General features: G+C 44.5%; 1 protein-coding gene across 1 annotated transcript in view; it reads left to right on the forward strand.

Moving 5' to 3' along the window:
- The window catches only part of SUN3 (Sad1 and UNC84 domain containing 3), a 48,873-nt gene extending 31,275 nt beyond the window's left edge, over positions 1–17,598 (forward strand). The window contains exons 4-10 of the mRNA XM_068973354.1: positions 2,528–2,568; positions 4,071–4,242; positions 5,513–5,597; positions 8,053–8,168; positions 11,440–11,607; positions 16,396–16,488; positions 17,479–17,598. Coding sequence (XP_068829455.1) covers positions 2,528–2,568; positions 4,071–4,242; positions 5,513–5,597; positions 8,053–8,168; positions 11,440–11,607; positions 16,396–16,488; positions 17,479–17,598 — 795 coding nt within the window. The remainder of the gene's footprint in view (positions 1–2,527; positions 2,569–4,070; positions 4,243–5,512; positions 5,598–8,052; positions 8,169–11,439; positions 11,608–16,395; positions 16,489–17,478) is intronic.
- The last annotated feature ends 9,578 nt before the right edge of the window (positions 17,599–27,176 follow it).

Here is a 27,176-nt window from a genome sequence, read left to right on the forward strand (position 1 = left end):
GCAGCAGGTACTTTGTTGGAGTTGCTGCAAAGTCTTAATGAAGGCTTTGGACGGCTGTCCTAAACTTCCATGGGGCTCTGCCCACCTGCCAGGAAGGAAGCCCTGGGAAAGTTCTCAGGAGACCCAGCACATTCTTATCACAGGAGCCTCATGGAAGGGATGGATTACCAGCCATATGCAAAGCAGCCTCTGCCACGTCGTTGAGGTTTCCTTTTTTTCCCTGTGGACCGCTGTCAACTCTTGTCTTCCACACTCCCTCCCACCCACACCCAATTCCGTTGTTACCGCGTTAGGAACAAATGAAGGGCCAGCGCTGAGAACTCCAGGAACTGACGTCACACCCATCTTTCACATGTTTCCTCCTTTTCCAGTCTTTGTTTTCTATTCACTTCCATTGCCTCACTCTTTTGTTCAATGACTTTTTATTCTATGTTTGTTCCTAAAGTGGAAGCCACCTGAAGTCCTTTTGGGAATGAGGCAAATGCTTTTAAAATTAGGAAAATGTTAAGCTGTCAGTTCAGTTCAGTTCAGTTCAAGTCAGTCGCTCAGTCATGTGCGACTCTTTGCGACCCCATGAATTGCAGCACGCCAGGCCTCCCTGTCCATCACCAACTCCCGGAGTTCACTCAGACTCACGTCCATCAAGTCGGTGATGCCATCCAGCCATCTCATCCTCGGTCGTCCCCTTCTCCTCCTGCCCCCAATCCCTCCCAGCAGCAGTCTTTTCCAATGAGTCAGCTCTTCGCATGAGGTGGCCAAAGTACTGGAGTTTCAGCTTTAGCATCATTCCTTCCAAAGAACACCCAGGGCTGATCTCCTTTAGGATGGACTGGTTGGATCTCCTTGCAGTCCAACAAGGGACTCTCAAGAGTCTTCTCCAACACCACAGTTGAAAAGCATCAATTCTTCGGCGCTCAGCCTTCTTCACAGTCCAGCTCTCACATCCATACCTGACCACAGGAAAAACCATAGCCTTGACTAAACGGACCTTAGTCAGCAAAGTAAAGGATTCATTTATCAGCAAATTAGTGAAGACATACTTTCTATATGTTTTTTTAAGGGTAAAACAGAAAAAAGTAACAGAAATGCAAAACACTGCCCCTAGCAAGAGGAAACCTATTCAAACAGCAATTGAAACACTGGAAATAAGAATTTCTCCCTACCAAAAATCAGCTCCCAACTCCACATCTCTGTACAAAGAAAAATATTGAGGAGAGCCTGTAATAAGCTACATTGCTCACTAGTGAGAACCTACTGTATAGAACAGGGAAGTCTACTCAACACCCTGTGGGGACCTAAATGGGAAGGAAATCCAAAAAGGAGGAGATACGTGTATACAGGTAGCTGATTCACTTTGCTGTACAGCAGAAACTAACACGTCATGAAGCAACGATACTCCAATAAAAATTTTAAAAATGAGATTAAAATGCTCAGCGGAAAAAAAAAAAGCGAGGTAATTGTTTTCTGTGCAGTGTGCAGTGGCGTGGATAAGACGCCCCTCGTGCCTTGAGCCATTTTAACAGCAAACTGATGGGAAGCCAGAGTTTGAACCATGAAAGCACAGATGTCGGCTGGGAGGATGGGCCTTGTTTGTCAGAGAGCACACGGATGGCTCCTGCGGTGAAAGCGATCCGAGGAGCCATTTCATGGCCCAGCCCCCGGAACTGCCCACGGGATCATTACTTGGAGAGTCTGCAGACGCGATTGGGGATCCTGAGGTGAAGTCGTCCTGCATCTCCCAGACGGTCTCTCGAGCGCACTGAGACGTGTCCTCATGAGAGACACACAAGCAGAAGCACCAGGGGCGAAGGGCCTGTGGGGACGAGGCAGAGGCCTGGGTGGTGCCGCCCCAAACAGGAAGCCCAGGGCCGCCAGAAGGTGGAAGAAGCAAGGAACAGACTCTCTCTGGAGCCTCAGAGCAAAGTACGGCCCTGCCCACACCCTGCCTTTGGACTTTCGGCCTTCAGGCCCGTGAGAGAATTCACTGCTAGCTTTTCAGCCATTCCCGGGGGATCCAGGAACCCGAGTGGCACGTGGCGCCTCCCACACAGAGGAGCTGGTGGGGGGAACTGGGGTGGGGGCGGGGCCGGCAGCCTGAGTGCCTGTGTGGACCGCCTCCACCCAGGCCGTGCACATCCTCGACCTCAATAGCATCATCAGCCTGGCCTGGGCACCACCTGTTCAAACACAAGATGGTCCTTCTGAGACACGCTGGCGGTGTTAGATAAAGCGTCTGTTATCTCCTGATGTCATGGCTAATGGAAGCCAGCAGTCAGCTTCCTCATGTAGAAAGGGGATGCTCCTCACTGTTTACAGGGACAAGCCTCGGGGCTGGACGTCTCTGCGTCTCCTCTAAATATCACTCTGCAGGAAGATGCAGATGTCTTAGAGACTGTGGGTCCTACTGGCCAGGGGTGTCTATCCAGGGTGGTCCTTGATTTCCTTCCCCTCCACAAATAGGAAAAATAACTCCACCCGAGTAGGCAGGATTTGGAATGATCTGGCTTTGCTCTGTTTTATTTTTCAGGCCAGGCTTCGAATGCCAAAAGAGCAACTGGAACTTTTAAAGTGAGTGAGATATTCTCGTGTGTGTGACTTTCTGGTGTGTGACCAAACACTGGAATGCTTTTGTAAAATTATAAAACGAATTTCTACTTCTGTGGATGCTTCTTGAAGGGAACATACACTGGAAGCTACTTTCAGTATTCTTTTTTTTAATGGGGTAAAATTAGAAAAATAGACCAGGATTTAATTATGAAGCCATTAAAAATAGTTTTAAAATATATTTGGCTATTTGAGAAGTGTAGTGGGACACAAAATTATTTTGTTATTTAATACAACTTTTTTGCATGGGATAAAAACTTTTACAAAAACTATTAACAGTTTCTATTTCTTCAGCAGTTTTGCATTTTCCAAACTGTGAGCATAGATTGATTCATAAGTTTTTGTTCTTTTGTTTGTTGTTTTTAGTCACTAAGTCATGTCTGACTCTTTGCAACCCCATGGACTGTAGCCCACCAGGCTCCTCTGTCCATGGGATTTCCCAGGCAAAAATGCTAGAACGAATTGTCTCTTCCTTCTCCAGGGGATCTTCCCGACCTAAGGATTGAACCTGCGTCCCCTGCATTGGCAGGCAGATTCTTTACCACTGAGCCATGAGGGAAGTCCATTTCATAAATTGGGGGGAAAGAAGTGGCTTCCCTGGTAAAGGGAAGGCCAGCGGTAAAGAATCTGCCTGCTAATGCAGGAGACACGAGTTCAGTCCCTGGATGGAGAAGATCCCCTGGAGGAGGAAAGGACAACCCACTCTAGTAGTCTTGCCTGGAAACTCCCACGGACAGAAGAGCCTGGCGGGCTACAGTCCGTGGTCAGAAAGAGTCAGGCACGACTTAGTGACTAAACACACACACACACACACAATAAGTAGTAACAGTACTTACATTTTTCAACATAAAGAAATACCCATTGGTTTGACATTTTCTTATTCTCTCTACCAGTAACTTTCAAATTGTACAAGTAGCAGAGCCGATTCTTGGGAAGTAAAATCTTGCACCCTTGAGCTGGTGAAAGGCATCTGCCCCACCCCCACCCCACTCCCCTAAGCCCAGACTCCTGGGCCCCTGAATCTTTCAGTCACTCGTCTCTAAAGGCTGGTTCACAGAATTTCAGGGCTTTGGTTGGCATCCCCACTCAAAGTGCAAGGTGTCCGGGCCCTAAGGCGGTGAGAGGGGGTTTGGGGCACTGTGAAGTTGCCCAGCTCAAGTCAGCATGGCCTCGATCCCCGAGGGAGGAATGGGATGAGTGAAGTCCTTTGAGCCCCCCTTCCCTGGACAGTGCACAGCCCACGCCTGCAATGGATGCCCTCAGGAGTGCTTCCCAGAATGTCTTTGCTTCTCGTGCACAGCGAAGGGTGGTTCTCTAGAAAAGGGGGCATCGCCTGGGCACCCCTCACTCAGGGTTCTCTTCTGCAATGTTAAGCACCCCTGGGTTTTGCTGGCCCTGAAGCCCAGCATGGGGCTGGCAGGGAGCCCACTGCTTCCTCCTTTCACCGTGAAGGTCTCCATTCACAGGAAGGAGAGCCAGACTTTGGAAAACAACTTCCGGGAAATTCTCTTTTTAATTGAACAAATAGATGTTCTGAAGGCATTGCTTAGAGACATGCAGGATGGTCTGCACAATTACAGCTGGAATGCCGACATAGACCCCACTGAAGGCTGGAACCACACCGAGGTCATCGACGAGGTAAGTGAGCCTGGGAGGGAGGCAGGGGCGTGTCCACTTTCAGAAAGTGGACAACATATGTGATGGGGAAATGTAATGATGGCTGGGATGTGTGGTCTGTCTTCTTTCTTCTTGAAAATTCCTTTTCTACATTAGCTTGTAAAGTGAAATGTTAGTTTCTCTTGCAACCCCTTGGACTGCAACCCACAAGACTCCTCTGTCCTTGGAACTCTCCAGGCAAGTATACTGGAGTGGCTAGCCATTCCTTTCACCACAAGATCTTCCCGACCCAGGGATCGAACCTGGGTCTCCTACATTGCAGGCAAACTCTTTACCATCTGAGCCACCAGGGAAGCCCCTACTTTACTTGTACTAAAGCTCACCCCTAGAAGCATACCTTTTCATAATGGCTGTGTCACAGGGAAGATTTTTTATTGCAGTAAGACTGACTTTCCACCCAAATAAGTAACTGACTATTTTATTTTGCAGTAAAAAAAAAAGACTGCTCATTCACAAATGGCAGTCTCTGAACGCTTATACACAAATACTTAAATAGTAAAATATTTCTATTCAGGGACCTAACGCTAGTGTATCTGACCGAATGAGCACCAGAGCAGGCAACATGATGATGAAGACCAAGAGCTTGGTTTTACGTCTTCTCCTTCTGTTAGCACTAGCTTCGTTTCTTTTTCCTGAGATTCTGTTTTTTGAAGCACACATTCTGTTGACCCTGACCACCACTGCCTCCAAGCCCCCATCCTCACGGCCCTGGGACAAAGTGCTTTTGTCATTTAGAACTCAGACCATTACATTCTCTCAGGATGCTTGGTTTCTTAGACTCAGAACATCCTTATAACCCAATATTGATTTAAGAGATGAATAATTTCTAACACAAGCAATTGTGTGTTCTGTGTAAACTGCCTCGATTCCCAAACACCTACAGAATGCTCCAGTCTTCATTGCTAAGCAGGACACTGAAAGGGGGGGCCCAGCAGGTCGCACATACAACCTCACTGGACTGTTCCACTGTGTGAGCATTTTGGGATGCTCCTCAGGGGACTGACATGCTGCCTTCCTCCACGACCTTGGCGAGGGGCTCAGCACCTCTCAGCTCCCTGACACCTCACCTGCCTGTGAAACACGGATCCCACTGATCTGCGGAGGCAAGAGGAAGAACCTGTGTGTGTTTGGCCGATTAGCAAACGTAGGTGCGAATCAATATAATAAATTGTCAAGACTCAAGAAGTTGACGGAAATTGTTAACAGGAAACTCTTTTTACAATTTGTACAGGAAATGTCCACCTTGGTGAATTACATACTGAAAAAGCTGAGAGAAGATCAAGTCCAGATGGCTGATTATGCCCTTAAGTCAGCAGGTGAGTAAAGAAACGTTAAGCTCCGTGTAAAAAGTCAGGACTTCAGAACGATCTCCATTCACTAGCGTCTTGTGAAGAGGACCACAGAGAAAGCCTGCCTGCCACAGCAAGTTTGCATAAGCATCACAAACTTCATTGCATTTTGTCTTCTACATACAAAAATGACTGCTAATGACTAGTCTCAATGCACCGTTAGTGATAAGTAAGTGATAGTGTCTCCACTGTATGTAATGCCCTTAAAAAAAAATTTTTTTTTGTTTTTTATTTTGGTCTGCCCCGGCTCTGTTTCTGTGCCAGGTTTTCTCCAGTTGCGGTGGACGGGGACTACTCTCTGTTGCGGTGCACGGGCTTCTCATTCCGCTGGCTTTGCTTGTTGAGCACAGGCTCCAGCCTGCGGGCTTCCGTAGTCGCAGCACGTGCGCTTCGGTAATTGCAGCACGTGGGCTGGTAGTTGTGGTGCACAGGCTCAGTTGCTCCCTGACTTGCGAACCTGGACCCCCTGCCTTAAGAGTGCAGAGTCTTAGCCGCTGAACTGCCAGGGAAGTCCCTGATGGGGGCTTAATACATGTAGATGTGACAAGTCGTGAGGGAAGGTCAATGGGTGAGGTTAAAGTGACCTCTATGCTTATACAGTTTTGAATTTTACACAAATTGGTAAGATATTACCTGTAAATTGACTTTGAAAAGTTAGTGATGTGTATTAATATTGCCAGAGCAATCACTAAAAAGAACACAAAGTGTGTATAGAGGGAACCTGCCTCAACATAGTGAAGGCATCTCTGACAAGCCCACAGCTAACATCGTACTCTGTGTGAAAAGCTGAACGCTTTTCCTCTAAGATCGGGATCTGGACAAGGACGCCTGTTCTCACCGCTTTTGTTCAGCATCGTATTGGAAATCACAGCCATAGCAATCAGAGAGGAAAAGGAGTAAAAGGCAGCCAAATGGGAGAAAAAGAAATAAAACTATCACATTTGCAGATGACACGATACCATTTATAGCCATAAAGACTCTGCCAAATAATTATTACTTACATAGAGATTTCCATAGAGATCATCAAAACTCTATTAGAATAAGTGAAATTAGTAAATTCAACTGTATATGTTTCATTTTTAAATGCTTATGATCAGAAATTGGAAAAAGACAAAAACAGTCCTATTCACAATGACAGTGAAAGACATGAAATTCTTGGGTATAAATTTAATAAAATTTTCATAGGATCTGTGTGCTAAAAACTGGACAAATGAACAAACAAAACCCACAAATGAAAGAAATAACAGAAGACCTGGACAGATCTTCCATGTTTGCGGATTAAAAGTTACAATATTTTAAAGATGGCAATTCTCTCTAGTTTGTTGGTTCAGTACAATCCCGATCAAAAGCCCAGCACAACTGTTTGTAGAAGTCTATGAACTCTCTCTAAAATAGCTGAAGCAGTTTTGAAAGAAGAACAAATTTGGAGGACTCCCTGATGTTAAGCTACGATAGTATAAAGCTGCAGTAATGAGAGTGTGAAATCAATGGAACGTAATAGAAAGTCCAGAAATAATCCCACACTAATTAACTTTTGACAGTGGGGAAAAAGCAAGCTGATGGTGCTCAAAGAGTTGGACATACAGTTCCAAAAGGAAAATGAATGGATAATTTGGGCTTCATCCAAATTTAAAACTTCTGCTTGGCAAGAAGATATTGAAAAGAATGAAAAGACAAGTCATGGACTGGGAGACAGTATTACAAACCACATAGCTGACAAAGGACTTTCATCCAGAATTTATAAACACTCTCAAACTTCACTATTGCAAATCCTACCTTCTCAGAAAAGGCACTGGTGATTTGATATTCACTCATACTTGTGTTTTTTTAATGCTGTATTTTGATACCCAGATGGAATTTAAGGAAGTGATTTGCATTTTATTTCTTATGTATAAAACACCTTTTACTTCTAAAATGAATTTGAAGGGATAATATTTGATGAGTATATTTTTTATATCTTTGATTAAAATTAAAGCTCAATGAAACTGAAGAAAGGCTATTATAAATACACTTGTTAGTATATTTATGACACTTGGTTTTTCTGCTTTTGTTTTTGAGTAAATCGGGCTTATTTATCACAAAAGCTGTTAAGATGTGGGAATCCATATGTTTCTTTAGGTAATAAACACAATCCACCTAATAGTTCCATGTCTAAACCAGTGGCTCCAGATTTCATTTTTTTATCATAATGTCAGTTCTAGAAATTTTGTGAAACCACAGAACAAACATGATTTTCTCAAAGTGACAAGATTTCAGTGGTAATGAAAGCTGAAAATCATACTTTTACCACCAATTTCCTGGTATGAGTTTTACCTCATTTGTAAGTTGACCAGTAATAGTTTTCCAGCAACATTAAAATCTAAATGGTGTTTTGAATTGTGTGATTTTTTTTTTAATTTTGAAAATTATTTTATCATATCAGGAGCCTCTGTTGTTGAAGCTGGGACCTCAGAAAGTTACAAAAATAATAAAGCAAAACTGTACTGGCATGGGATTGGCTTCTTAAATTATGAAATGCCTCCAGACATCATTCTCCAGGTAAAAGTTAGATTAAAAATAACCTGTTTATATTTTAGGATCTTGTTCCTATTATTTATCATGAAAACATTAATGTCTGAAAGAGATGCTGCTCTGAACTTGCCAGAGAACCTGAAACCATCTCCTTGCATTTTTATAGTTATCAAAATACATTATTTCTTATTTTATGGGCAGAAAACTATGATTAGCTAATTGATTCTTATTTTAAGGTCAGTGAACTAGACTATGTACTTCTCAACTAGGACATACACATTCCATATCTTCTCTTAAAGCTGATTCTGTAGTCTTCCTTTTCCAGCAAAAACTTCAATCACTTGACAAATATTTGTTGAAGGTGCATGACCCCTGAGTGCTAGTACTGTGCTTTGTGCTATTCAGGTCACCACATTTTTATAAAGCCCAATTTTAACAGCAGAAATTTACAAGTAAGATTTTCATTAACATTTCAGTTCGATTCAAAAGGCCCTTGATACCAACTGACAGTAGAGCTCTCAACCATAATTACACACCTGAATTTATTTCTAATTTAGAAATACCTTCGGGGCAAACCTATAAATCTCAGTCCAGAGTACAGTCTAGATCTAGAAAATGGTGGACATCATTTATCATCCTTAGCACTGGTCCCAGCATCACTGTCACCACCATTATCATCTCTATTATCTCTATTTTCATCATCACCACCATCGCCACCATCGCCACCATCATCAACAACCACCACCACCATCATCATCACCCATCACCACCACCAGCACCACTACTGTTACCACTACTACCACCTACCATCACCACCATCACCAGCAGCAGCACCACCACCATCACCACCACCATCACCACCATCACCACCACCATCACAACCACCATCACCACCATCACCACCATCACCACCACCATCACAACCACCATCACCACCATCACCACCACCATCACAACCACCATCACCACCATCGCCACCATCATCACCAACCACCACCACCATCACAACCACCATCACCACCATCGCCACCATCATTACCAACCACCGCCACCATCATCATCACAGATCACCACCGCCAACACCACTACTGTTATCACCACTACCACCTACCATTACCACCATCACCAGCACCACCACCATCAGCAGCAACCATCACCATCATCATCATCACCACCATCAAAACCACCATCACCACCATCACCACCATCATCATCAACCACCACCGCCATCACAACCACCATCACCACCATCATCATCACTCGTCACCACCACCAGCACCACTAATGTTATCACCACTACCACCTACCATCACCACCAGCACCAGCACCACCACCATCATCACCAACCATCACCATCATCATCACCACCATCACAACCATCATCACCACCATTGCCACCATTATCACCAACCACCACCGCCACCATCATCATCACCCATCACCACTGTCAGCACCACTACTGTTATCACCATCATCACCTACCATCACCACCATCACCACCACCATCACCATCATCATCATCACCACCATCACAACTACCACCATCATCATCATCACCACCATCACAACCACTATCACCACTGCCACCATCATCACCAACCACCACCACCATCATCACCACCATCACCACCACCATCACCAACCACCACCACCACCACCAACCACCATCACCATCATCATCACCACCATCACCATCACCAGCACCACTACTGTTATCACCACTATCACCTACCATCACCACCACCATCATCACCATCACCATCATCATCATCATCACCATCGCCACCATCGCCACCATCATCACCAACCACCACCACCATCATCATCACCACCATCACCATCACCACCATCACCATCACCACCATCACCATCACCACTACTGTTATCACCACTATCACCTACCATCACCACCACCATCATCACCATCACTGCCATCACCATCACCAGCACCACTACTGTTATCACCACTATCACCTACCACCACCACCATCATCATCACCATCACCATCATCATCATCATCATCGCCACTATCACCACCATCATCACCAACCACCACCACCATCATCATCACCACCATCACCATCACCACCATCACCATCACCACCATCACCATCACCACTACTGTTATCACCACTATCACCTACCATCACCACCACCATCATCACCATCACTGCCATCACCATCACCAGCACCACTACTGTTATCACCACTATCACCTACCACCACCACCATCATCATCACCATCACCATCATCATCATCATCATCGCCACTATCACCACCATCATCACCAACCACCACCACCATCATCATCACCACCATCACCATCACCACCATCACCATCACCACCATCACCATCACCACTACTGTTATCACCACTATCACCTACCATCACCACCACCATCATCACCATCACTGCCATCACCATCACCAGCGCCACTACTGTTATCACCACTATCACCTACCATCACCACCATCATCATCACCATCACCATCATCATCATCACCATCACCACCATCATCATCGCCACCACCACCACCATCACCACCATCACCACCACCATCACCACTACTGTTATCTCCACTATCGCCTACCATCACCACAAGCACCAGCACCAGCACCATCACCACTATCACCACCATCATCACCAACCACCATCACCACCATCGCCACCATCATCACCAGCCACCACCACCACCATCACCACCATCACCACCACCATCACCACTACTGTTATCTCCACTATCGCCTACCATCACCACAAGCACCAGCACCAGCACCAGCACCACTATCACCACCATCATCTTCACCAACCATCACCACCGTTGTCACCAACCATCACCACCATCATCATCACCCATCACCAGCACCATCACTAGCACCACCATCACCACCACCATCACACTAACCACCACCATCATCAGCCATCACCACCACCAGCCCCATCCCATTAACCATCATCACCATCACCTGCCATCACTGTCACCACTCTCTTCATTACCACCACCAGCACTGTCTTCACCAGTGCTATCGCCACTCATACCAACCAGCTACATCTAGCAGCTTACGGTCTTAATTAGAGCAACAAAAGAAAACATATGCATGAATAACGGTTCTGATTGACATCAGCAATCAGAACTGTGGGAATCTGGAAGCTTTGCCGTTTGATACATCTCACACAGAGCCCTCATATTATAGGCATAAGCAAGATCTACAGTCCGTAGTGATTAGCTGGCCAGCCCTGTAGGGGTGGATTTGTATAAGCAAGTCAGGGATTGATGCAGTGCTTTCTTTCCAGCCGGATGTCCACCCTGGGAAATGCTGGGCCTTTCCAGGCTCCCAGGGTCATGCCCTAATCAAGCTTGCCAGGAGGATCATACCAACTGCTGTTACCATGGAGCACATCTCAGAGAAGGTGTCCCCCTCAGGAAACACCTCCAGCGCACCCAAGGAATTTTCTGTCTATGTGAGGAGCTGTCTAAATCTTCCTTCAGAAGGGGCTATAGGAGGTGATCAGCTAGGAACTGGGAGCTGGGGTCTCATCTGAGCTGTGCAGCTAAGCATTTCTATTTTTGTGTATTACTTCCAGTATCTCAGCTTTGTCATCTACAAAGTGAGAGGGTTGGACCAGATGATTACTACTACTTAATGCTATTGTTAAAAATTTTATCCAAGTTATACGTGTACGATTCCCATAGATGAAAATGAAACAAGATTTTCCCTTGACCCACTTCTCCCACTGATTTTTAATCCCTGGAAGCTTTCACTTGCCAGAGCTCGGGCTGCTCATGTGTTACTGCCTTCATATCAGCTTTTACTGTTATTCCTTGATTTTTCAGTTTTGATTGTTACTATTGACTTCCTTGAATGGAAAATGGAGATTAGTTCTCTTCCATGCCTCTCCCAATTCTCCCAAAATGTTTATGTCTTAACTTAAAAGAAAAAAATAGGTTTATTGAGGTATAATTGACACATCAGCAATTCAGACAGGTAAAGTGTACACTTAGTAACTTTTGGTATATTCACAGAGTTGTGTAACCATGATCATGATCAATTTTAGAGTATTTTTACTATTCTCCAGAGAAACCCTGCACCCCTTAGCTGTCACTTCTCATCCCCCACTCACTGCAACCACTAATCTCTTTTGTATCTATAGATGTGCCTCTTTCAAATGTTGTCACTGTTGTTTAGCCACTAAGTCATGTCTGACCCTTTGCAGCCCTTTGGACTACAGCCTGCCAGGCTTCTCTGTCCATGGGATTTTCCAGGCAAGAATACTGCTCCAGTACGGGTTGCCATTTCCTTCTCCAGGGGATTTTCCCAGTTCAGGGATAGACCCCATGTCTTCTGCTTAGCAGGCGGATTCTTTTCCACTGAGCCACCTGGGAAGCCCTATTTTGGATAGTTCCTATAAAATGGAATCATATTATATGTGAATGGTTTTTGTGATTGGCTTGTTTCCCTCAGCATAATGTTTTCAAGGTCTATGTAGGCTAAAATGTGTTACTATTTCATTTTTAATTGCTGAATAATATTTTATTATATGGATAGACCCCTTTTTATTTATCCATTCAGCTGGACATCTGAGTGGATCCCACTCTTCTGACTGCTATGAGCAATGAACAGTGCTGCTGTGAGGCACTGGGTACAAAGTTTTCTGTGGACCTCGGTTTTCGTTTCTCTTGGGTTTGTGCCTCGGAGCAGAGTTTCTCGACCACGTGATAAATCTGTGTTTCATCTGTGAGACACTGGCAGATGGCATATCTCAGCTTCAGTACACATCCAATGTGTTCATTGTGACTCTGTGAACAGTATTGGTCTTAGCTGAGTCATGCAATCCCTTGAACACATTTTCTTTTTTAAAACCTTTTTATTTTGTATTGGGGTATAGCCTGTTAATAATGTGATAGTTTCAAGTGAGCAGCAAAGGGACTCAGCCATACATATACACTTATCCATTCTCCCCAAACTCCCCTCCCAACCAGGCTGCCACATAACACTGAGCAGAGTTCTATGTGCTCTACAGCAGATCCTTGTTGGTTATCCACTTTAAATATATCAGTGTGTACGTATCCATCCCAAACTCCATAACTATCCCTTCTCTGCATCCTTCCCAGGGATCGAACCCATGTCCCCTGCATTGCAATGCAGACTCTTCACTACTAGACCACCAGGGAAGTTCCTTTATTTTTCAAAGATATCCCTCGGGAGCGCTCTGCTCACATCTCTTCCGACCTGGTGGCTGGTCAGGCCTGATGCATAGCTGTTAGGGGATTTCAGCTCTACTCTCTAAGGATTTGACTTGTTTTAAATCTATTGTTTTGAAAATGTTTTTAATCTTATGTTTCTTCTTTGGCTTTCTGTTTTACTGTTTGGAATATCTAATCAATTTATATTTTAAATATAATTTTGTATATTTAAATTCTGCTGTCATGATTATTCTAAGTTTTTTGGTTTTTTTTTTTGTTTTTTTTTTTTTGCAAATGCTCCCTTTTCTAGAATCTAAATATCTTCCTCCATGGTTGCAATACCTTCCCTCCAACGTCTGAAGATATGAGCAGATGTAGTTTTGTTCCATGTTTTCAGCTCCTTCACATACTCTCAAGTACCTCCCTTGCTATTTATAATATGGGCTCCATCTAAGCTTGCTAAGTGCTTTCCTCCTGTGTTTGGTGATGCTTGTCTGTCTCATTTAAGAGCTGAATAGTCCAAAGCTGGCTTTTTCTGCACACATCATGGGCAAGTTGACAGCAAGCTTCACAGCTAGATGGTCTGGTTGGAGACCCCAGAGTGTGGTTTCTAGAAGGTTGACCCCAGGAATCCTACAACCTTGTGCCCAGGGGTTTTCAGCTTAGCCCACACCCTGGGTGTGGCAGTGCACAGCCCATCATTCTTGATAGGATCTACCTTCTCCTGTTATTTCTGCAGGATGCTCTCAAGTTCAGTTGTTCTGGAGGTGGGAAGAAAACGGCAATTCTTTTCTGGACCAGGACAGGAGTGATGGCTAGGCTCTAAATGCTTCTTAAAAAGACCATCAGAGGAACTTCCCTGGTAGTACAGCGGATGGGAGTCTGCCTGCCAATGCAAGGGACACAGGTTCGATACCTGGTCTGGGAAGATTCCACTTGCCGAGGGCAACTAAAGCCCACGCGCCACAGGTACTGAGCCCGCCCTGCAACTACTGAAGCCTGTGTGCCTAGAGCGCCCCACAGCGAGACGCCACCGGCGTGGGAAGCCCATGCGCGAAACTAGAGAGAAACGAGAGAGTCGCTCCGCTCACCGCAACTAGAGAAAGCTCGCACACAGCGAAGACCCAGTGAGACGAAAACTTAATTAATCGATTTTTTAAAAGATTGTCAGCCCACCCTCAGATGAGGGGACTCCCGGCTTCAGGCGTAGCCTCCGCACCGTGGCCCCACCTCTGGCCCTTTCTGAGGAGTCATCACCAGCTCCAGCTGCTGCTGGTTGCCCCCTGCAGCCGGAGCGACTTGAGTTTCCTCTGGGCCAGTGCACCAGCCACCATTTGGCCGTCTCCAGATGCTTTTCTCTTCGGGTCTGCCCCTGTGTTTCCCTCAAAGGTTTATGCCTCACTCCATCCCCTCGGGGTCCCTCTCTGAAGGGGGCTCAGCGTTAAACACGGTGCTTATTACCCGCCTTGTGTGTCGCTGGAACACCTTTAGATGCTGTGGGTCTCGAGTTATAAAACAGACTGCCGTTTTTTGATGGGAGCCTGCTGCCAGTCGCAGTCAGTGTCTGCAGACACTTGTAGTTGAGTTATACTGGATTGGAGCAGAAAAGTGCACACAGTTGCTCATTAGGGAGGAATTATGAGTGAATCCTTCAGGCAAGAATCCTTTAAGAAATAGACCATATTTTAAAAGTTAAAAAAAAATCCTTTTAGTAAGACAAAATGCTTCTCATTGTTTTTCTCAATATTAGCACATGAACCAAGAAAATTAAAACAGGATCATAAAGAAGGTTCGAAATAAAACTAGCGTGCCTCTCTGAACAGGCTAAAGGAACTATATGAGATGATATATAAATATATATACATATATATGTCAAATATGAAATATGTATGTTTATGTCAATATATTGGAGAAGGAAATGGCAACCCACTCCAGTGTTCTTGCCTGCAGAATCCCAGGGACAGCGGAGCCTGGTGGGCTGCTGTCTATGGGGTCACACAGAGTCGGACACGACTGAAGCGACTTAGCAGCAGCAGCAGCAGCATGTCAATATATAGATTAAAAGTATATATAACTGTGGGGCATTATTTAATCATGATGTATCCCATTCTTTTAGTTATCCATTTATTTTTGGTTGCGCTGGGTCTTCCCTGCTGCGTGTGAGCTTTCTCTAGTTGCAATAAGCAGGAGCTACTCTGTTGCGGACAATGGGCTCTGGGCTCACGGGCTTCAGTAGCTGTGCACACAGGCTTAGTAGCTGCAGCTTGCAAGCTCTGGAGCGAGGGCCCAGTAGTTGTGGCCCACAGGCTTCGTTGCCCTGTGGCGTGTCGGGTCTTCTCAGATCAGGAATCAAACCCACATCCCCTGCATTGGCAGGCAGATTCTTAACCACGGGATAACCAGGGAAGTCCCAATTCTTTTACAAAATTAACTCATAGTTTAAATATTACGATTTTTCATTACAAAATGATTGAACTCATGAAACTTTATTTTTTGTAGTGGTGTTACGATTCAAAGACTCTAACCTTAAACTTTAGATTTACAGGATTAATTAATTTCCACCAGTGTGCTCTCTCTCTCTCCTCAAAAATCTTCAGCTTTAAAGGGTAGAGAAGGAAGGTCGAAAGCACAAGGGAAATTGCATACACATATCATCAACAAAAGCTTACTTTTGGGATGGAGCTATTTGTGTGATCAAAGTTCAGCAAATTGGTGAAGTTTAACGCATTTTGGGTCGATGTGGGGGCTCATTTCTTGGTTTATTTTACCCAAAGCATAGTAAATACAGTTAGGAGGTGAAAGTCAATGCTGACATGTGCTGTCATCTGTCTCTTCATCCTGTCTGTCTGTCTCTCATCCTAGTCTGTTCAGCCCTTTGATTAGGCTGGTTCTTGCCTCACAATCCTCCCCCCAACCTGTGCCCAGTGCTGACACGCAGCACAGCAGTGTGTCGCTGGTGGACACCCAAAGATGTCTGGGGAGTTGTTACTTAAACAGACGGTTGACTCCGTTTATTTTAACCGAACACACATTCATTACAACCGGGTCTGTTGCTTTCTTTATAGGGCATCTCGAAACAATGTGAAGGAGAAGAAATTTTTCTAGGTCAGTTTGTATATAACAAAACAGGGACCACCGTTCAAACATTTGCACTCCAGGTAATGAGAGCCTTGGGAGAAGGTGCGGTATCTGTGGCTCCATGCCCAGGAGGGATTTGTGGGGTTGCTTGATGTAAAGTGGCGTGTGAGAATAATTGTGACGAAAGTGTGAGATAAGCAAGCCTTGTCTGAATTCCAGTTCTTAGCTCCAATCATGTTCATAAGTTTTAATGCAAAAAAACAGGCAAATATAATACAAAGTTGTTTCCGAGACAATTTTTTTTTATTATTTGCTATTACTTTTACACACACACACACACACACTCACTCTTCCTCAGTCCTTATTTATCAGATTCCCTTGATAATATTTAATCCGACAGTCACTATCTTCTTCCTTGGGTAAAGGAGGTGGGGATGATGGTACAAAACGAGATGATTGGAGGCAGAGAGGAACTCAGAGAGAATAAATATTTCATACCAGATAAGAAAAACTTCTCAGCCTAACTCAAAGGGGAAAGAATACCAGTTGGTAACTTATAAATCCCTGAAAGTCAGGAGGCCATAAGAAATGTATTGCATTCGTTCTCATTAGTCACAGGAACTAATGAAAAGACGTAGAAGGCATCTCAAGCCATGTAAACAGAAGTGTGTTATACTTCTTGGCCTGTGCTGAGAAAATCTAAGCTGAAAACAATTCATGTGTCAGAAATGAATGCCCTTACAGAGTTTCACCTTCAACTGTACATCCACATCCCTCCCTGCCCCCTCCCTGTGGCAGCCAGTCAGGACCACCATGGAGGCAGGAGAAGGCGGTGAGAGGTCCCCGGGGTCCAGACCACCATGCTATTTGCCTTCCCTGTGTCTGCCTTTTTATCAGCTCTTTCCTTACGGTAGACCAGGATGCCATCCATTAGACTGGTGCTTGAAAGTACTTGAGTTAAGAAGGAAAGAAAGTGTTCTAATTTTTTTCGTTTATATCAGCATTACTTGAGATTCTTTGAGATAGTTCATTTGATAAGACATTAATTTTAATATTTTCTCTTTTTTCAGCATGAAGTTCCTGAATTCTTGTTATGTGTGAAACTTAAAATTCTCAGCAATTGGGGACACCCAAACTATACTTGTTTATATAGATTCAGGGTTCATGGCACTCCAAGAGATGACAGCTAGAAGAACTTGTGCAGAAGGCCATGATCCCAAGTCCAAAATATTCAAGTACTCCAATTCCCTTTGATTATATCACATCCATAGGAATCAAAAATCAGAAGTGGGAGAGAAATCTTAAAGTGGTTCTTAACTGCAGTAAAACGTGAATGAATTGTACTATTAAAAATATGAAAATAAATTCAGTCTCTGCATTAGTGTGGCTTCTGAGGATGAATCATGTTGTTGAAGCACTGAAAAATGAGTTTGCATTTACAAGAAGATGGTAATTCTCAACACTCTTTCTCATAATAGCATATTTGCTTTCATTTATTAGTTCATCCATACCAGGCATGGATATCTGCTGTTACCACTATTAGTTAACACTGATCTGGACACATCTGTAATTAGAGAAGCTAAAGAAATTAGGGGTAAAATTTAGGAAGACCAACCATAATTCATTTGCAGATGACTTGATGAATTCCTTCAAAAGCAATTGAATCAATGAAAATATACATTATAAACAAAGATGGATACAAAATTATCATATATAAATCAAATCAAAAATATAAACCACAACCAGTAAGAGAATATAATTTACAAAAGCCTCAATGGAAAATTTTCAAAAATCAAATGAAAGAATTAAACTGTTTGAAGAGCCAATAAAACAGCAGTGGATAATGAAAAGACCTAAAAAAAAATGGAAAGACATAACCTGTCTATGGATACAAAAACTTCACTGTCAAGAAGTCGATTCTGTCTAAACTAATCTACAAATTCAGTTAAATCTTAATTAAAACCCAGAAAAAAAAAATTATGGTATTTTGGCCATATGTGAGGGCTTGTAGACTGCCTCAAATAGTGACAGGATTTCAGAAGCCTGTTTAATATCTTTATTGTTTGAGGTTAGAAGCCACCTTTCTTTCCAGATTGCCCGGTGAACCTGCCCCATGGAGAATGCATAGTGGGAGCCCGTGTATATATCAGCCAGGAGCTGGGCTCTTATCAGAGCAGTGATTTCTGCCTTCTGGGCTAAGCTCCCTGGGGACAGGGCTTTTTCTTTAATAATCCCTTTAAGTGTTACCACTGCATACCCAGGGGCTTCCCTGGTAGCTCAGCTGGTGAAGAATAAGCCTGCCATGCAGGAGATCACAGTTCGATCCCTGGGTTGGGAAGATCCCCTGGAGGATGACATGAGCTTGAATTAACAGCCCAAGGCTTATACCCTATCTCTCATGTGTATACCATTTGACATGCTTTTTAAAGTCTGGGAATGCCAAAGTTGGGGTTGAGACTAACTTTATTAACATTTTTATTGTTTCACAGACCGTTTGGCACTCTTTAGTCCCCATCAGGGATTCAAGATTACGTCCCTTCAGTGCCCTGTAGAGGGATTTTTGCTATGAGCCCGTAGTTTGGGATCTAAATCCCACAGAACCCTGCCATTTCCAGAAACCCTCTCAGTTGGCTGTGGGTCTTGCTGCAGCTGCTGCTAAGTCGCTTCAGTAGTGTCCGACTCTGTGCCACCCCACAGGTGCTCCCAATTCTGCAATTGCTTGCTTCCTGTGAGGCCAAAGACCCCCGCTGTCCTTGAGAGAGAGCAAAACCTAGATGCTTGCTCTTTGCATATCTGGGCCTTTTTCTGGGAGGCCTTATATCCACAATTGGCCAAATAGTTCAGGGTCCTGATGGTATTTTGTACACATTTGTCAGCTGTTGGACTTGCTGTGAGCAAGTCATGCACATATTGGAGTAAGAGTCCTTCATCCAATCTTAAATTTCTAAAGTCTCTAGCTGGCATCTCCCCAAACAAGGTAGAGGAATTCTTAAATCCTTGAGGCAGGACTGTCCAACAATACTGGGGGACTACCTGTGTTTCTGGGTCCTGCTATTCAAACGTAAATAAATGGCTGTGATTTTTCTGTAATTGGAATGTAGAAGAAAGCATCTTTTCAGTCCAAGACTGAGAACCAGCCATATTCTCCTGGAATAGTTGTAAGCAGGGTACATAGGGCTTCCCTTGTAGCTCGTTCGATAAAGAATCTGTCTGCAATGCAGGAGATCTGGGTTTGATTCCTGGGGCGGGAAGATCCCCTGGAGACGAAAATGGCAACCCACTCCAGTTTTCTTGCCTGGAGAATCCCATGGACAGAGGAGCCTGGCAGGCCACACTCCATGGGGTCGCTAGAGTCAGACACAACTTAGTGACCAGACCACCATGGATTAGGTCCCACAGGGTTTAAGACTTCATAAACAGCCCTCAAGTCCTGGACAGACTGATATCTGTCGCGTCTGGCTTCTTGACCAGGAGGATTAGGAGTGTTATATGCAGACCTGCAAGGTTTAATCTGTCGTATTTTCAAAAATTTTTCCAGAGTTGGCTATATTCCCTTTTGATCTTGTCTCGGAGGATATTGTTTTACATTAGGTGTCCCAGCATCCCTTTTTGATGGGATTTGTACTGGTCTTGCTTTTTTGGCCTTCCTCAGAGTTCTTATCAGTAGGTAAAGAATCTGCCTACAATGCAGGAGACACAGGAAATGCAGGTTCAGTCTATGGGTTGAGAAGATCTCCTGGAGAAGAAAATGGCAACCCACTCAAGTATTTTTGCCTGAAAATCCCATGGAGAGAGGAGCCCGGCAGGCTACAGTCTAAAAGGGTCGCAAAGACTCAGAAATGACTGAGAGACTAAGCGTACACACAGACAGTGCAGTCAGCCCACACTTCTGGCCTCACCTTTTCATAGACCTCGGTGGGGAAGAACTCTCTCTCCTTCTCTGGGGTTTCCATGAGCATCATTTGTAGGCTCAGCACATGCTTCAGTGGGACCCTGGTGTCAAGATGTTCTGGTGGAAAAGTTACTTGAGCGTTTAATTTACAAAGGAGATCTCATCCCCAAGGCGGGGGCTAGGATGCTCTGACACATAAAAGTTGTGTTTCAGGCTGAGATCCCCTAATTGGCATTGTAGAGGTTGTTAAAATGAATGGTTTAGTACCTGTCCAGAACTCCCATGACTGGGATACACTGGGATGTTTTCTGTGCCACCATGGTGTTCACTGCAGAATATGAGGCACCTGTATCTATTAGAAAGTCCATCAATTTTTTCCCCACTGGCAAAGTCACCCGGGGCTCCTGTGGGGAAGTTAGAATCAGATGCCTCAAGTCTAAGGGAGCCCCTGGGACTTTTCATTCATCATCAGAATACTCCCCTCTTTCTACCTGTCCTCCTGATATACTTTCGTTTAGGGCAACCATTTTTCCAATGCCCATCCTCCTTGCAGTGAGCACACTGCTCCTCCCCCAGTGGGGGCAGCTTGCCTCCTTTTAGGTTATTCGGCTTCTGGGAATCCAATACTGCTGCCAGAAAAGGTGGCTTCTGTTTTCCATCTTTCTTGCTTCTGCTGTTGTTCCCTGTCGTTGAATGCTTTAAAAGCAACAGCTACTGATTGAGAAGAGCTCATTCTACATCATCTAATTTTTGTAATTTTCTTCTTATGTCTGAAGCACTTTGCCCAATAAAGGTCATATTTACCATCCTTACATGCTCAGGGGCCTCAGGGTCTGTATCCAACACCATGCACCTCTTGATATGATGCAATGAGAAGGTCAGATCATTGCTTTTGTGGTAGTTCCACTAAAAACATCGCTTGAGACTCATCTTGAATAAACATGTAGCTTATCAGTTGTGCTTTTGGTTTTGCTTCCTTCTCTACCTCTCCTGATCTTACATTTAGGCAGCAGTGCCTATAAGTTTGATAAATCCTTTCTAGAAATTCTGATGGATCTTCGTTTGGTTTTTGGTTTATCTCCTGGATTTTGTTTAAGCTCCCTTGTCCAGGTATCCCCTTTTGAAGACCCACTAAGATACATCTCCTGCAGTGTTCTAAAAGGGGCATGCCTCCAATATTAGGATCCCAGTAAGGCTCCGCAATAGGGACTGGCAGATTTTGCTTCTGGAGTTCCATTTGGATCCACTAGATGGTGGTGTTGCACTTTCTCTCCAGCCTTGTTAGTGACCATCCTCCTTTCATCCCTAGTAAGCATTATATTTATAAAGAGGTCAATGTCTGCCCAAGTGGAATCAGTTCAGTTCAATTCAGTCGCTCAGTCGTGTCCGACTCTTTGCGACCCCATGGACCGCAGCTCGCCAGGCCTCACTGTCCATCACCAACTCCTGGAGTTTACTCAAACTCATCCCCATTGAGTCAGTGATGCCATCCAACCATCTCATCCTCTGTCGTCCCCTTCTTCTCCTGCCATTCATCTTTCCCAGCATCAGGGTCTTTTCTAATGAGTCAGCTCTTCGCATCAGGTAGCCAAAGTATTGGAGTTTCAACTGCAACATCAGTCTTTCCAATGAATATTCAGGACCAATTTCCTTTAGGACGCACTGATTTGATCTCCTTGCAGTCCAAGGGACTCTCAATAGTCTTCTCCAACACCACAGTTCAAAAGCATCTGTTCTTTGGCGCTCAGCTTTACATCCATACATGACTACTGGAAAAATCATAGCTTTGACTAGATGGACCTTTGTTGGCAAAGTAATGTCTCTGCTTTTTAATATGCTGTCTAGGTTGGTCATATCTTTTCTTCCAAGGAGTAAACGTCCTTTAATTTCATGGCTGCAATCACCATCTGCTGTGATTTTGGACCCCAAGAAAATAAAGTCAGCCACTGTTTCCACAGTTTCCCATCTATTTCCCATGAAGTGATGGGACCAGATGTCATGGTCTTTGTTTTCTGAATGTTGAGCTTTAAGTCAACTTTTTCACTGTCCATTTTCATCAAGAGGCTCTTTAGTTCTTCTTCACTTTCTGCCATAAGGGTGGTATCATCTGCATGTCTGAGGTTATTGATATTTCTCCCGGGAATCTTGATTCCAGCTTGTGCTTCTTCCAGCCCAGCATTTCTCATGATGTCCTCTGCATACAAGTTAAATAAGCAGGGTGACAATATACAGCCGTGATGGACTCCTTTTCCTATTTGGAACCAGTCTGTTGTTCCATGTCCAGTTCTAACTGTTGTTTCCTGACCTGCATACAGATTTATCAAGAGGCAGGTCTGGTGGTCTTGTATTCCCAAGTGGGACGGTGGCTGGCGAATACGCTGGTGAAGAGTTTAGTCCTACAGAGTGGGTCTTCTTGGCAAGCAGAGTTATGGTTTCCCCTGGGTTTCCTTTCAGACGGCTGCACCACACGGTGGCAGTCCTCTGATTCCTTTTCCTCCTGATGTAAGAGCAGAAATGCTTCTGCATATGAAATCTTATCTCTTTTCTCTGCTCTTTTGCAAAACACTTCCAACTGCGAGATTGTAAAATAACTGAAAGCACCATTCAGGGGCCATCACTCTTCTGATCCTAATACACATTGTGTACAAATTCCATTATAATAGTACATCCTGTCTTTCTTAGTCATAGGCTCATGGATCACACTGGCTCCAAATAGGGAAAGGAGTACGTCAAGGCTGCATATTGTCACCCTGCTTATTTAACTTATATGCAGAGTACATCATGAGAAACACTGGGCTGGAAGAAACACAAGCTGGAATCAAGATTGCCGGGAGAAATATCAATAACCTCAGATACATAGATGACACCACCCTTATGGCAGAAAGCAAAGAACTAAAGAGCCTCTTGATAAAAGTGAAAGAGGAGAGTGAAAAAGTTGGCTTAAAACTCAACATTCAGAAAACAAAGATCATGGCATCTGGTCCCATCACTTCATGGCAAATAGATGGGGAAACAGTGGAAACAGTGATAGACTTTAATTTTTTGAGCTCCAAAATCACAGCCAATGGTGACGGAAGCCATGAAATTAAAAGATGCTTACTCCTTGGAAGGAAAGCTATGACCAACCTAGACAGCATACTGAAAAGCAGAGACATTACCTTGCCGACAAAGGTCCATCTAGTCAAGGCTATGGTTTTTCCAGTGGCCCTGTATGAATGTGAGAGTTGGACTGTGAAGAAGGCTGAGCGCCGAAGAATTGATGCTTTTGAACTGTGGTGTTGGAGAAGACTCTTGGGAGTCCCTTGAACTGCAAGATCAAACTGAATATTCATTGGAAGGACTGATGCTGAAACTCCAATACTTTGGCTACCGGATGCAACTGACTCATTGGAAAAGACCCTGATGCTGGGAAAGATTGAAGGCGGGAGAAGAAGGGGAAGACAGAGGATGAGTTGTTTGGATGGCATCACTGACTCAGTGGACTTGAGTTTGAGTGAGCTCTGGGAGTTGGTGATGGGCAGGGAAGCCTGGTGGGCTGCAGTCCATGGGGTCGCAAAGAGTCCGACACAACTGAGCGACTTCACTTTCACTTTTCACTTTCATGCATTGGAGAAGGAAATGGCAACCCACTCCAGTGTGCTTGCCTGGAGAATCCCAGGGACGGGGGAGCCTCATGGGCTGCCGTCAGTGGGGTCGCACAGAGTCAGACACGACTGAAGCAACTTAGCAGCAGCAGCAGCAGCAGCAGCAGTAGAGGCACTGACTGAACTGAGCTGAAAGTAGCATAATTCTCAAAAGACGTTCACTCATGCCACCTCTGCGGTGTGCTTTCCCTCATTTTACAGTTTTCTCATGTAACAGGAAACAATGAAGACAAATGCTGCCCATCGGGATTGCCACAGTGCCTCTCAGCTATGTCAGTCTTTCCCCTTGGGTAATTTTTCCGACATTAACTGGTAACTGCAGGTCTGCAAACAGCCTTCCTCGGGGGACTGGGGGCTGAAGTGGGGAAGCAGGCGCCTGACAGACACTGGTAGACACAGCTTTGGGTAAGAGCTAATAAATACATGGGTTTCCCTGGTGGCTCAGATGGTAAAGAATCCACCTTCAATGCAGGAGACCCAGGTTTGATCCCTCAGTAGGGAAGATCCCTTGAAGAAGGGAATGACAACCCACTCTAGTATTCTTTCCTGGAGAATTCCATGGACAGAGGAGCCTGGTGGGCTACAGTCCGGGGGTCTCAAACAGTCGGATGCAGCTGATCGCAAAGGACGCACATAGTAAATAGTTATCCAGGTAGAGTTTACCATCTCTGCAATTATGAAGAGGTTAGTTCCTTACTTCCGACTCCACACTGTGACTGATCTTTTGTATGGTTCACTCTAATTGCATTTCCAATGAGGTTATTTCCTTGCACAATAAACAAACATAATGAATAGCGTCCACACTGGTCCCCAGCTCATTTAATCATCTACACTAGAAAACTATGTAATAGATAGACCAGCAGCAGCGTGAATATGATGTAGGAGGGGGGCCCCTTCCAGGGCCTGAGAGTGGGTTCTTATCTAACACTCAGGAATGAATTGTCTGAGGAGACACCTGTGCTGACAAAGCAACAGACTTCATTGGAAAGGGGTGCCAGGGTGGAGAGTGGCAGGGCAAGGGAACCCGGAGGAACTCTCTGCCACATGGCTCCCAGTCTCGGGTTTTACAGTGGGTGATGGGACGAGTTTCTGGCTGTCTCTGGCCAATGATTCTGACTCAGGGTCCTTCCTGTGCTACATGCATTGCTCAGCCAAGATGGATTTCAGCAAGGAGGACTCCGGGAGGTGGAAGGACATGTGGCATCTCCTTCCATTCTTTACCTAATTCTTCTGGTTGGTGGTGGCTTATTAGTTCTGTATTCCTTACCAGGACCTCCTGTCGTAAAATAACTTATGCAAATATGCACTATAGTGCCTAGTCAGTGTGTTTCCCGTAACACTTGGGTATGTAAGTATTTCATCTTATCTGTACTAAAGGCAAGCTAACCATAGACCTGAACTTGATTAATAAGTCTAGAAACAGAGTTGTCTTCCCTTCTGTTTGTAGCTTTAAAAAAAAACTGTTATCAGCTACATATACATCCCAGCTAATGTCTGCTAACCGGATTTAACTAATCATCAATGATTGGGAAACAAATATCAGATGAATTTGTACACAGTTACCTAATTCAATTCCATTTTCTACATTAGAGAATTGAAGTTCAGAGCAAAGAATCCTGTGTCATATTGTTTTTGCCCGTCTGCTATTACCAGAGCTGGCCTGCAGCCCAGAGACTTTCTGTTCCCAGAGTTTCTTTACTATCTAATGCTGCCCTCTTTCTCACTGCTACATCTCTTGGCCTGGCTTTGGGATCAGATTGCTTCTGGCTTTAAATTGTCTTGCATTCTCTGAAGCAGTGTGGAAGATGAGAAAGTGGTAGCAGTGCTCAGAGAGTAGCTTTCCCCATAACTAATAAATAGTCCTGTTGTTCCTAAAGCAACGGAAAAATGGAAATAGCAAACACGTACAGTCCTTATTGTGTGTTAGACACTATTGCAAACTTTTCTGAGTTATAGCAACTCATTTAATCCTCACTGAAGTTTTTAATATATATACATTATTACTACAGATGAGATCCTGAGGTACAAACAGGTTCCTTACTTTGCCCAAGATCATACAGCGGCAAAGTGGGATAGGAATGGATGCCATCCTTTACTTTTATTTACAACTATGATGCAACTCAAAAGTTTTCTCAAACTTTTTCTTTTGAAACATTTCAAAAGTACAGAGAATTTTAATAGTACAATGAACACCCACATATGTAACTCTGTCTAGAGTTTGCAGTTACCAACATTTGCCACACTTACTCTATCGGCATGTATGTGTGTGATCATGACACCTCAACATCTGTCCTGGGCAGGTCACCCCAAAACATGCCTCAATGGCGTACCCATTGTTGTGAAGTAAATTTACTTGAGAAACAGCAGGTGGGAAAAAAAGGATAAACTTGGCATGGACATGTACACCCTGCTATAATTAAAATGAACAATCAACAAGAACCTACTCTACAGTACAGGGAACCCTGCTTAATGTTATGTGGCAGCCTGGATGGAAGGGGAGTTTGGGGGAGAATGGATCCGCGTATACGCATGGCTGAGTCCCTTGCTGCTTACCTGAAACTATCACAGCACTGTTAATGGGCCACGAACGTGAAAGTGTTAGTGCTCAGTCCAGTGGGGCTCTTTGTGATCCCATAGACTCGTGGCCCACCTGCCAGGATCCTCTGTCCATGGGATTTCCAAGGCAGGAATACTGGAGTGGGTTGCCATTCTCTTCTCCAGGGGATCTTCCCAGCCCAGGGATCGCACCCAAGACTCCTGCGTTGCAGGTGGATTCTTTACCGTCTCAGCTACCAGGGAAGCCCAATAATGGGCTATACGTCAATACAAAATAAAAAGTTTAAAAGCAAATAACACTCTGACCACTCCCCCAATCCACCCCCGCCCCACTGAAAGTGGTAAATAAATTACTTAGTGGGAAATATTTATTTGGGGACCCAACTCAAAATTATTTTTAGCTCTGTTTCCTCTAACTGTTTTGTAGACCTATAACCCAAATCTAAACGGAAGTTAAGGTGTTAAAGGAATGGGGGCGGTGGGAAGCAGAGCAGAAAGGCGGGAGGTGTTCGCAGGATATGGCCTGGGACTGCCAGCTCAGTGGATTTTGGGAATTGTAGTCTGCCAGTCATCCAGGGCATTCCTGTTTCGGGAACCTGACTACGAGTCCCAGAAGCCTTCGGAGCGGCTCTCTGGGAACGCACTTCCTGGGACGCCGAGAGGGAGACGCTCCGAG

This window comes from Capricornis sumatraensis, chromosome 5 (genome assembly GCF_032405125.1).
Source record: "Capricornis sumatraensis isolate serow.1 chromosome 5, serow.2, whole genome shotgun sequence".
Taxonomy (NCBI): domain Eukaryota; kingdom Metazoa; phylum Chordata; class Mammalia; order Artiodactyla; family Bovidae; genus Capricornis; species Capricornis sumatraensis.